The 10,649-nt window shown below is 31.9% G+C and overlaps 2 protein-coding genes across 4 annotated transcripts; one reads left to right on the top strand and one right to left on the bottom strand.

The window, feature by feature from the left end:
• The first annotated feature begins 362 nt into the window (after window positions 1-362).
• On the top strand, window positions 363-5,980 carry LOC106669414 (thymidine kinase, cytosolic-like). Of its 2 annotated transcripts, XM_014398883.2 has the most exons (5): window positions 363-584; window positions 3,814-4,053; window positions 4,113-4,322; window positions 4,585-4,736; window positions 5,266-5,980. In XM_014398883.2, exons 1-4 carry the CDS (start codon window positions 555-557, stop codon window positions 4,717-4,719), a joined length of 615 nt encoding a protein of 204 aa, XP_014254369.1. In that variant the 5' UTR covers window positions 363-554; the 3' UTR covers window positions 4,720-4,736; window positions 5,266-5,980. The 2 variants fall into 2 exon arrangements, with proteins under 2 accessions (XP_014254369.1, XP_014254368.1); XM_014398882.2 differs by lacking the exon at window positions 5,266-5,980 and having other exon boundaries at window positions 4,585-4,941.
• A 289-nt stretch (window positions 5,981-6,269) lies between these two features.
• Window positions 6,270-10,508, bottom strand: LOC106669413 (beta-glucuronidase-like). 2 transcript variants are annotated; one of them, XM_014398880.2, is made up of 11 exons: window positions 10,326-10,508; window positions 8,435-8,611; window positions 8,159-8,337; window positions 7,758-8,094; window positions 7,556-7,702; window positions 7,331-7,503; window positions 7,119-7,262; window positions 6,971-7,055; window positions 6,730-6,906; window positions 6,530-6,668; window positions 6,270-6,449 (listed from the first exon to the last, which is right to left on the bottom strand). In XM_014398880.2, exons 1-11 carry the CDS (start codon window positions 10,485-10,487, stop codon window positions 6,292-6,294), a joined length of 1,878 nt encoding a protein of 625 aa, XP_014254366.1. In that variant the 5' UTR covers window positions 10,488-10,508; the 3' UTR covers window positions 6,270-6,291. The 2 variants fall into 2 exon arrangements, with proteins under 2 accessions (XP_014254366.1, XP_014254367.1); XM_014398881.2 differs by having other exon boundaries at window positions 8,438-8,611.
• Window positions 10,509-10,649: the final 141 nt, after the last annotated feature.

Here is a 10,649-nt window from a genome sequence, read left to right as displayed (position 1 = left end):
GCCTCCTTGTTTTAAGAACATCTCAACAATTCACACTCCAATTAATTAATTGAATAATTAAATTGCAAATTAAACAGAAAGACAGTAGTGAAACTGAGGGATCACGTTCAAATAATTAACTAAAAATATCTGTCGGGTTTGGATTATATAACAAACATGGTGAAACAATGCTGAAACACAGCGAAGATTTACGGACCAGTGTTTAATATTCAAACAACAAAAGTCATTGTAACTCTGGCTGTATTTTTATTTTTTTAAAAGAACAAAGCCTTCCGCCTTCCTTTGATTTCCATGCAATCATTAAACATCAAACAACACCTAATTTTATATATATTTTTAACTCATAAATCATTACTTATGAAAAACATGCTGTTAATTAATAATCACGCACTTATGCGTGACTTGTGATTAGGTTTCGCGGTTGAAACAGATGTTACCAGGAACAGGAAAATAGTTAACAACATTGTTATAAGAAAATAAAATTGAAATCGCGGGAAAGAACAAAAACCGGTTTTAATTATTTTTCAGTTCTTAAAAATTGTTTATTATTTAATATGAATAAGACAACGAAAGGAAAACTCCAGGTGAGATGACTTTCTGGCTGTAAAAACAATTTTTTTCAGCATTTCTTATCTTTTTTGAAATACCTGACGGAACGTTTCATAGCCAATTTGTTTTTGTGTGATTATCTTATTATTTATAGTTTTTAAGAGCTGACTTACATATAAGAAGTTAATGTGACCTAAAAACATTTATTTTTTAAGTATTTCCTTTCTTTTTAATAGGTATTGTGTGTGGTCTGTTATTGGACAGCACTCATAGAAGTTAGCACGTTTTTACATGATTATCTTACTATTTATGCTTTTAAGAGCTGACTTACAAATGAGTTGTCAGTTGGATCTGAAAAAAAGATTTATTTTATTAAGAATTTTCGTTCTTTTGAATAGGTATATTCTACATGGCTTTCTACTGGACAGAACCCCTTGGAAACTTGCATATTTTTATGTGTATCTTATTATTTATGTTTTTAAGAGCTGACATACAAATGAAAAACATGTTCCCCTCCAAGGTGTGGTTGATCCAGTCTAGAATAAATTACGTTACGTTTGGCATGGAAGCAGATAAAGTTAATTTTGAGGCATTGCTTGCTATATAAATTCAATCTTGGGCATCGGAATTTATGATTTTACAGTGATGACATAACAACTTGATGTGTGGAAATGGTAAATGGTGGAGTATGTTATCCAGTATTTTTAAAAAGATAGTTCCTATTCACAGTTAGTTGTTTTCAACGATTCGGATTTCAAGCTTATAGCTCATCCTCAAGTTGAATGAATTTACAACCACGTCTTTTGGCATGAATTGTAAGAGTACTTTAATACTCTTATTAAATTCTCTTTCTAATGAGACATAATCTTGAAATCCGGATCATTGAAAACAACTAACTGTATGTAGGAACTATCTTTTTAAAAAGACTGAATGTGCGTGTGGACAGTGATTCCGATGTTTTCATAATGGACAGACATGCATCAAAGGCCTGCCTTGTAGCAGCATAACGAATGTGAAAGGGATGACTTATTAGCATTGGGGGATGAAAATGAAAATTGGGATGAAAATTAACTATCAAAGCTATCAGATAGGTTTCAAGTACATTACACAGCAAGAGAAATAAGAACCCGATTCCTGCGTCGATACGTTGTGAAATGTGATTCATGGGTTCCCCATCAATTATCCCTCAGGTCAAGGGAGACCGCATGGCTAGTTGCATTTCAGATTTGAATCAGAAGGGTTTATTCCCAATTTGGTTACTGGGAATGTGAAGTGGGTCCTTCACATACAAAACATTTAAGTAGTTCATTTTTACATCTTGTTCTTGGCCTTTAATAGACAGAAGTTTGGAAAGCTGTCTTGTTTTTAAAAAGTGCTGACTTCCAAGTGGGATGTTAATCTAGCCCAATAAATTGTATAGTAAATCCGTTCCATCATTAATAATTCAATTTTAACCTCTTGTGTTTTGAATATACATTTATTTCCCCAGTTATTGTTTACATACTCTGAAAAGGTGTAGCACACTTCTTCACACTTATTTTATTCTTCAGTTCCATTCAGGACAATTCTATTTTTATAAGGTGTTTTATTAATATTTAAAATTGATGAATCATAGTGCATTGCCATCATTAATAGGTTTTTATTACTGCAAAAAGAAACTATAGCTCAGATTGCTAGGCAAATATGTGATGTGGACCACGATGACCTTTAGGATAAATCACTGTCCTTGAGTGGCTTGCTTGATTCAAAAGCGGAAATTTTGATTTGGAAGATGCAAAATGCTCTGGCACTATTGATTAAATTCAAACTTTTACCTCAAATAACCCATACACAATGACCCGAGACATCACAGAGACACTTAACAATATCATAAAAAACATTGGAGATCTGATAAATATGTTTGTCGGAGCGCTATATGAATTCCTCCTTATATGTTGATTGAGAAGAATTTATTAAACCACATTTCCATTTATGATTTCCTTCTAAAACACAATGTAAATGACCATTTTTAAAAATTGATAACTGGAGTCTTTTCAAGTGGGTTCTTTATAACAGGAAAGGAGAAAGGAAAATCCTCGGAAAAGACAGCGATTCACTGTTCATAACTACAAAAGCTGGATTATGTCCCAAGATGATGTGCATGTGATGGAATGGGAAGGGGGTGCTTTATTATGAGCTTCATCCGCCAAACATGTTAATTCTAGGGTATATTATACACATTGGATCAATTGACCAAAAACGACCAGCGTTGGTTAGTACTAAGGGGATTGTTTTTCTACTAGACACATGTCTTTGCTGTAGTGCCAGATATTGTCATAGCTTGGTTGGGATATGCTACCCTACCCACTCATTATGTCATTGCCCCTTCAGATTTTCTCTTATTCCGGGCTCTGCAAAATTCTATTAAACTCATTCACTTGAGGGCTGCAGAAAACACATTGAGGAGTTCATCGCTAAAAAAAACTTGAGTTCTGTTAGACTGGAATCACAAAATTTCATGGAAATGGCAACAGATATAAGACTGAATTAATTTTTAAATTTAAATTTTATTATTAAAATATTTCGTATTACTGTGTGTATCAAAATGCACAGAATTTTTTCGACTTACCGAAGTGACTTGTTGAACAGTTCGTATTATCAAGAAATTCAAATTATTGTTTCGTTTTAAAAAAAGTCGACTGTAGTTGTTTAATGAATTTATCAATGCAGTGACCATAACATTGTTATTTCTCCATGAGGTCTGCATGGTTGTTGAAATTTGAATACACGGAAATCACTCGAGCCAGCTCTGAAGGTAGTGAAATTCATCTGACAGTTAAAATGTTATGTATAAATGTTTATTAGGTCAGATTGACATCTTGGAAATCAACAGTCTTAAAAAAATCATAATGATAGTAACAATTATTATCAATGAAAAAATAAGTATAATAAGTATTATATTACTTTTTTGGGTTGTTTTGGAAGGAAGTTTGTTTAAAGATTGAATTTTAGTTATTTTGTGATGTTTCAATGCATTTCTTGCACAAGGCACAGGCAGCCAAGTGACACGTCACTTTTTTATTTTTACATAAATTAAGAAAAAATATGTATATTGTTATCTGATGTTGAAACCTTGCAACATAAATAAAATTTCATCTTAACCTCCTACCTTTTAAAATGGTCTAAGAAAAAAATACAATACAAATAATCCACAATAAAGTCAATAAAAAATTGAAATAATAAACAATATTATGCAGGTTAATTGAATGAATTTGTCAATTTTAGGTGATTTTTGGTCCAATGTTTTCTGGCAAAACGTCAGAATTAATTAGAAGAATACAGAGGTACAGTTTTGGAAGATACAAATGCATTGTTATTCGTTACACACATGACAACCGATATTGTGAAGATTCAATAGTAACTCATGACGGTTATGCTATTACTGCCATTAAAACTACAAAGTTAGGCTTGATCAAAAATGAAATAATAAACTATACTGTTATTGGTATAGATGAGGGACAGTTTGTAAGTTTAAAATTCATAATTTTTAAAATGATTAAAAATTCTAATGGCGGATATGCCAGTTTCCAGATGTTGTGGAATTTTGTGAGGAAATGTGCGATGCGGGTAAAAAAATAATCGTTGCAGCATTAGATGGTACGTTCCAAAGAAAACCTTTTGGAAATGCACTTAATCTTATTCCTATTGCTGAAAGCGTAACAAAGCTTAACTCAATTTGTATGAGCTGTTTCAAAGATGCTCCGTTCACAAGACGAGTTACTGATGACACTCAGGTGAGGATAATAAACATACTTATTTATTAACATTAACTCATTAAGAAATTTTATTCAAATGAATTATGTTGGTACTGATTTACAAAGATTTTCCATTGCAAGTATAAAAATAATTGAGATGGGAAAAAATCAACATTCTTTTCAATGATGCAATTTAAAAAATAAAAAAAACACTAAAATTTTCCAGAGTCCATTACAAAATCTAAACTGTTAATAAAAATTCTATAAAGTATAGACAAATAAGTCATTTATGATATTTTAGGTCGAATTGATTGGAGGGATTGATAAATATATGTCAGTTTGTGAAAATTGCTACAATATTCCATCACCTTCTTGGGGTTGCCCTTTTCAAAATCCCCAAAAAGTTACCAAGACTGTACAATTTGAATTGCTTTGAAGCCATTTCTCAAGCAAGTATGTGTATTATAATGAAAATACTTATTTTCATATAATTTTTAATTGCTTTTGTTCAATCGAGTATGTATTTGAGGAGAGTAATATTGTGAGATTTTTTGACAGGAAACTACAATATTTTTATTTGCTAGCAACTAATATTTTTGTTTTAATAATAAAAAATGTAACTCTTTGCATACAAATAAATCCAATTGTTCATCATCTATTTTATTACATTGTATCATGAAATGAGTATCAGGAATGGGTCTGCCAGGACACTAAAATCAGAGATCTTCATCCATTCTTTTCCTGTATATTTTGTTCTTGTTCATCTTCATTTTTTCTCTCTCTTTAGAGCTGCCACAACAGATGTTCCTTCTTTTATATCTCTTTTGTAGGTTATCCCTTTTAAGTCCTTTCCATACATCTTGTTTTTTAATTTTATTGAAATACTGTGGGCTTTTCGGGTCTCATTGTACATCCATTTTTTATTATTATTTTTAAAATTTTAATTTCAAATAAAATAATGCTCTTGGTGGGATTGGATTAGGGGCATATAAGGCAGAGGAAAGTTCGACGAGGACACCACGCAGCACACCAAGCTGCCTAAAACGTGGATCCATGAGACAATGGATTAAAAATAATGCCTCGGTTAAACGGGAATGCCACCCAGGGCAGAGGCACATGAAAAATTCATCAAAGTACCATTGCAGAACTATTAAATCTAGAACTTGTTAAGACTAGAATAATAGGTAGATTGATACTGGACACTGTTCTCTTTGGAGGCATATGGATAGACACAGGAGTGAAACAAGCTTGTGCAGATATTGCCAGCAGAACATGTCCCTGTTAGTGTGAATCTCAGGGCTGAAGAATACACACAGGAGCCCTTAAAAAAGTATTAACACAGTAAAAAGCCTTAATTAAACAAAATGAAGTGCTTGATAATAATGGGGATAAACAATGCAATATTGGTTGCAGTGCCCAGTTTGTAAAGAGGCTGATTCCTTTTATAATTTATGCTAATATGATCTTCTGATCTCAATCTATTTTTAAGAACTGACTTAAACAGTAATTGGGTAATTGAATTACCAAAATTTGCTGGAAAAAATCAACTCTTGTATTGTAATTTTGCATATTTTTACACAGAGTAAAGCAACTCAGACTGTATTCACTATGTGAAATGTGACAAGTGAATGCAAAGCATCACTTTTTATACTGTTTTGTGAAAAAGAAAATACAAATATAGTGAAATGTTTCTTCTATCTTGTGTTATATTTATTGTTTATATGTATTGTTTACTTAACCTTAAAAATAATTTGATATGTGGCTTGATCCAGGTCATAGTTCTGTCACATTTTATCCTATTTAGACAATGTCTAGTTGAACAAAGACTGCGATTATGATAAAGGAAGGCAAACATATTTAATGTTAGAACACTTCAATTTGGTGTGTAAAAAAGTCAGACAAAAGATGGTGTGCTTGACTTTTTCCATCAAATCATTGATAGTCTGATTTTAAATTTTATTGAATTACAATATATTGAAAAAAATATTTAAAAGTTGCATTGTTTTATTTAACAATCAGTGATGAAATTATGTAAACCAATTTCACAATTACAATGTTTTGCATTTATCATTGATGCATATCTTTTTCTACTGATGAATGCTGCAGACTTAGGTTGTCTATTCCTTGTAAAAATACCTTTAGCGCATCTTCCGGGTCGAATGTATTCTGTAATGGTAATTTACTTCAAGTTTAAAAAATAAGCTAAAATAAAAGTTCAATTTTTGTACGCAGTAATATTGTCTTACCTTCTGGTGTATTGAAATCAGCAAAGTTCCAAATCATTTCTCCGATAAAAAATCCTAAGGTCTTCAGACAGTCAAAAGCTTTAAAATGTTCTTCCAGCAAATCGCTCTGATACTCCTCACTCCACATGACTGATGGCAACTGAAGGCGTTCATATATATTTATTAATAAAACAACAAAACCAATAAAATTTTATTCTTACTGAATGAAAGCCTGTTATAGAGCCTCCGCCATATTCAGTCATTAATACAGGTTTCAAATACTTCTCATTCCATTGAGTAAGTTCTGCAATGACTTGGTAAGCCACAATGTCTAACTTACTACCATCTTGATACCAACCGCTGTACCTGTTTAACGAGATGATATCGACATGTTGTACCTATTTTGGGAGTCAAAATTGTCAACGATTAATATACATCTAGACAATAATTACCTTTACTCACAGCCTTTTCATTATTTATTTGCTGGCTTGTTACGAATGTGATTGGCCTTGTTGGATCTATCTGCCTCATAAATTTTACTAACTCTCTAATTATACAAAAAATATATAAATTAAAACAGGTTATTTAAAAACATTTTGAATATACTTACTTAAAATATCCTTCTGAATCAGGGTTATTTGACAGAGGTTCATTGGCCAATGACCACATTATAATGCTAGGATGATGTTTATAATTTGACCAAATCTCCTTAAGCACTTTCTTGTGATTTTTGAACATTTGATTGTCGAAAAGGCTGGAATTTCATTACTCTTGGAAACAATTATTATTTATAATTAAAGAAATGTTTCAACAGGCTCTTACTTCAAACTACAGGCGGGTGTTTCTAAAATCACCATTATACCATTTTTATCTGCAAATTCTAAAAACTCTTTATAATATGGATAATGAGACGTTCTTATAGCATTTGCATGCGACCATTTTAAAAGGTTAATATCCTTTGTGAGTTGGACAAAATCAAATCCTCGTCCTCTCATCTGAAAATTTTTCTGTTGTAAACTATTATTCTAAAATGTCAGCCAGTACTACCTCTGAATCTTGGTGCATTCCAAAACCTCGCAAATAAACATTTTCATCGTTAATTTTTAACGACTGGTTATCCCATTTTAGCTCACGAAAGCCTATCAGTTCTTCCATGTAGTCTAACTCTTCCCCCTTTTTGTTTTTAAGTGTAATCTGCAATTTTTTTTTATTATATATAATTGCAAGTACTTATTTATAGAAGTATTACCGTCAATTTATATCTATATCCAGCAGTTTTATTCATATGAAAAATTGGCCACCATAGTTTTGGATTTAAAATTTGCAATGTGTTATTACAACCTGTTTTAACATCAAACACTTCAGTTTTATCGCATAGTCTGACTGTGCATTCTACTCCACTGATATCCGTTGGCGCCAACAATATTGAGTAGTGTACGTACCATTTTTTCAATTTCCTTTCTAATTTGTAATATACGTCATCTATGTATATTTGGTTTGTTACATATACTTCAACATTTCCATTTAAGCCTGCATAATCAAAATAGTCGAAATTGTGATAATAGTTTTTATACCCTGATGGATACCTACATAAATTTAAAAAATAATAGCCCTTGGTAATAAAATAAAACATTGCTCCTTAATTCTCACCTTGTAGTATCATTCTCAAAAACCAAATAACCTTGGGGTATTGTGTAGTTATTTAAGGTATTGTTTACGGCTATGGTTAAGACACACTTTTCAACATCGTGTGGTAAACTTTTTGTCAGGTCTAATTCAAAAGGCACATGCCCTCCTTCATGTTCCCCAGCCAAATTATTATTGACCCACTAAAATTATTTTGTAATTAATACTTTTTTACTGTCTTTCTTATGAATATATAAACGAAACTAAACGTAAATGTGCCTGATTATTGAAAATATATACCACCATAGTGTAATAATGTGCACCGCCAATTCTGAGAACAATGTGTTTGTTATTGACCCACATCAAAGGAATCATAAAAGTTTTCTGGTACCACACCCATCCGACATAATTTTTCAGCTTACGATCGACAGTTATATCATTGAAACTTGATGGAACTGGCATATCAATGTATTCATCCTGAAATATTAAAGAAAATTATTTCAGGTTTATATTTGGTTAAAATACGTATGTTGTGAGATTTTCCCTTGGGGTTTGGTTGCTTCTTTATATTTTAGTCTGCCTATCCTTGCTGTGACTGAACAGACCCAGCAATGATGAAAAAGACAGATGAGAATGATCAAACTACAGGTCTCATCTTCTGTGGTCACTCCTAAGCAACTTCCCAATTGTGAAATGCCAAATATGTAAGTTATGAATGACAAATTTCTTTTACAATTTGTTATTTACCACTATACAAAATGATCATGAGATTTGGTAATTTCCAAGAAAAATTAGTGTTAAAAATTAAAGAAATTGAGACGATCAGCTGGGTCAACACTAAATTTAAGCGATTGCCCAAAAAGTAGAACCAAATTTACACTGGTGAAATCTTTTTGTAGTTGACTTATACAGGGTGAATTGCTACTCGTGCTACAAACTTCTCCAGTAGATTCTTCACCCTAAAATGAACAAAAAAGTTCATATTGTCCATGGTCCGATTCTCAACCATTTCAGAGTAATTTCGCTTTTTATCGATTTTGAAAGATATCACGTCCTGGCGTCGGAAAATCGTGATATCTTTTAATCTAAACATTTCTCTTAAAATCTATAAGCACCGTTGAAATCCCCGTTAATTTTTAGAGAGAATCAAAATCATAATTCCATTGAAATTTTTTAATTTAATTTAATGCCCATTTAGTATGTAATGCTTAAGAAGTTTACAAACAGCTAGAAGGTCAAGGAAGAAAGACCCAAACGTTTTGCCACCTTCATCTTCTTATTGAAAAATTAACGGGGATTTCAACGGTGCTTATAGATTTTAAGAGAAATGTTTAGATTAAAAGATATCACGATTTTCCGACGCCAGGACGTGATATCTTTCAAAATCGATAAAAAGCGAAATTACTCTGAAATGGTTGAGAATCGGACCATGGTCAATATGAACTTTTTTGTTCATTTTAGGGTCAAGAATCTACTGGTGAAGTTTGTAGCACGAGTAGCAAGTCACTCTCAAACATTAGCAATCCTTGAACCACCATTTTTTCTCTTTTTGTCATCAACATCTTGGTCTCACAACCACTAAATAAGAAAATGACGAGTGCGTTGGAAGCGTTATTAAATCAGGTAGTTTTCCTCAAATTTGCTGCCTTCTGAGACTAAAATTAGAAACTCTGGATTACTTTATACACTTTCCGATTTACACAATTTTCCACTCTTTTTGTAGTTCTGGCTGAAATAAAACACAAAAAATTAGCCCAAACATTTTGCCACCGTCATCTTCTTATTGAAAAATTAACGGGAATTTCAACGGTGCTATTAGATTTTCAGAGAAATGTTTAGATTAAAAGATATCACGATTTTCCGACGCCAGGACGTGATATCTTTCAAAATCGATAAAAAGCGAAATTACTCTGAAATGGTTGAGAATCGGACCATGGACAATATGAACTTTTTTGTTCATTTTAGGGTGAAGAATCTACTGGAGAAGTTTGTAGCACGAGTAGCAATTCACCCTGTATATATGTCAAAAGTATTTCATCTTACATTATTACAGAAATGTGTGATTAGAAGGTCCAATTAAAAAATTCAAATTTATTTATATCAAAAAGTCTTGTTGAAATTGTACAAAAACAAAACCTTAAAACTAAAATGAACAATTTTCAAAATTTAATTGGCAACAAAGTTTACTTACTGCACTAAAATCAAAATTGAACCATTTATCGCTTATACCGCTATTATGTTCATCTAACCTGAACTGCCAAAGGCCGTTCAGAGAAAGTGAAAATCTTGTACTTGAGTTGCTAAGAGCAACCGAAAAAGAAAAGCAACTAATAAATAAAATGAGGAAATACATCTTTAAACTTGCTACAACCAGAGATGTAAAAACCGTATTAAATAAAAGTTTGAAAGAATAGAAATAATGCTATCTAAGAGATAAAATTTATCTTGTGACTGTGGGGTCAAATATTTATGTGAGAATTAGAAAATGTGAGCTTAAGGAATACAAAATTTCTGA

This window comes from Cimex lectularius, unplaced genomic scaffold (genome assembly GCF_000648675.2).
Source record: "Cimex lectularius strain Harlan isolate CLEC.00 unplaced genomic scaffold, Clec_2.1 scaffold11, whole genome shotgun sequence".
NCBI classification, from domain to species: Eukaryota; Metazoa; Arthropoda; class Insecta; order Hemiptera; family Cimicidae; genus Cimex; species Cimex lectularius.
The sequence above is the reverse complement of the archived record's forward strand: the minus strand, read 5'-3'. Positions and strand labels throughout refer to the sequence as shown.